The 1,502-nt window shown below is 58.5% G+C and overlaps 1 protein-coding gene across 1 annotated transcript; it reads right to left on the minus strand.

Moving 5' to 3' along the window:
• Positions 1-431: 431 nt before the first annotated feature.
• On the minus strand, positions 432-1,218 carry LOC124653351 (dehydration-responsive element-binding protein 1H-like). Its single transcript, XM_047192415.1, has one exon. The coding sequence runs from the start codon at positions 1,149-1,151 to the stop codon at positions 432-434; it is 720 nt and encodes a 239-aa protein (XP_047048371.1). The 5' UTR covers positions 1,152-1,218.
• Positions 1,219-1,502: the final 284 nt, after the last annotated feature.

The following is a 1,502-nucleotide window of genomic DNA, read 5'->3' on the forward strand; positions in this document are numbered from 1 at the left end:
GCAGGCGTGGCCACGAGGGTTTCGACCTGAAATCGGGAAAAGATCCCAGGGATCCAGTGGCCTACCCAGCTGATCTGGTTGGGTTTAAGCCACATCTTCTGAATTAGATCACTTGGCCCACCTCTTATCTGATTAACAAGCGTTGATCTTTCTGGTATGGTTGCCAGTTATAGTCACCACACATGATTGATAGTACCCTTATTTTGGAATCATCTCGCTGCCTGTCTGTCCTGGACCATCACCGGTACTAGTCCACTATTGATCAAGCAGTGATGTCCTTTTACGTGTCTCTTTCTTGCTGCTGTGTGAAGCTTAGAACTGTGTCTGCTTGCATCTATGTCATAGGATTTGATGCGTTGAAGCTCAACAAATTTTATTATGCCCGACGGGAACAGTTCCATCAATAGGATCAAAGCAGCTAGGAAGAGTATTCAGTAGCTCCAGAGCGCGGGGTCAGCTCCGCCGTCTCCGGTCTCCCAGCACGCACCGGTGTGCTCCGGCGGCGGCGGGTCCAGCAGCAGACCCTCCGCGAGGTCCGCGTAGTACGTGCCCAGGTCCATTTCGCCGGACATTTCCAGCTCGAACATGTCGCTGCCCAGCGCGGCCGGCACCTCAAATGTCCCATCGGCATAAGGCTGCGAGGTCGCCGACGAGCCGCCGGCATTGTCCGCGGATGCGCTGAAGGTGGCCTCGTCTGCTGGGACGGTGGCAGCGCCGCTGGCGGCCTCACGGCGCAGGAAGCCCGCGACGGCCGCGAGGGCCGCACGCCGGACGTCCGCAAGGTCGGACAGCGCTTGCGGCACGCGGAGGAGCGACTCGGAGTCGGCGAAGTTGAGGTAGGTTGAGGCCGAGCTCCCGTGCAGACCGAGCATGGCGGCGTCGTGAGCACGCGCGGCTGACTCGGCAGTGAGGTAGGTACCGAGCCAGAGCCGCTCGCCGCGCTGGCCGGGGACGCGCACCTCGCACACCCACCGGCCGGCGTTGCCGCGGCGCCGCACCCCGCGGTAAACAGGGTGCCGCGTTTCCTTGAACTTGGTGCGCCCCGCCGGGCGCTTCGGAGGCGTTGTCCACACGGTCGCCCCTCCTCCTTGCTCGTGCGAGGACGACGACGAAGAAGGGGAACTCCATTGTTCGGAGCCGGTCATGTCCATATCTTGATGAAGATGGTCGGTGCTTGCTGGCTTTAGCTGACTACCGGGGACTGTGGAGTGTGAGGAGCTTGAGGTTGAGCTGGAGTATTTTGGAGTGAGAGTGGTGTGTTGTGTGCTGTTTTATAGCTTTGCGTGACGCGGTCTGGGCAAGCGGCCAGTGACAAGTGACGCGTGAGGGGTCTGCGATTCTAAGGAAATTATCCGAAAGCACCTTCCCGACGGTGACTGGGCTCCACCTTTTTGGGCCATGGAGACCCAAAGAGACGGACCTTTGGTCTCTGGATATGGAGCCTATATAATGGCAGTACGTGGTATTTATCAATGTATACTTAAACTTTTGCCTTCTATAAA

Source organism: Lolium rigidum, chromosome 5 (genome assembly GCF_022539505.1).
Source record: "Lolium rigidum isolate FL_2022 chromosome 5, APGP_CSIRO_Lrig_0.1, whole genome shotgun sequence".
In the NCBI taxonomy this organism is placed as follows: domain Eukaryota; kingdom Viridiplantae; phylum Streptophyta; class Magnoliopsida; order Poales; family Poaceae; genus Lolium; species Lolium rigidum.

Bases quoted from the DNA above. Each gene is read 5' to 3' on its own strand.
- LOC124653351 (XM_047192415.1), bottom strand. From the start codon at position 1,151: ATGGACATGACCGGCTCCGAACAATGGAGTTCCCCTTCTTCGTCGTCG.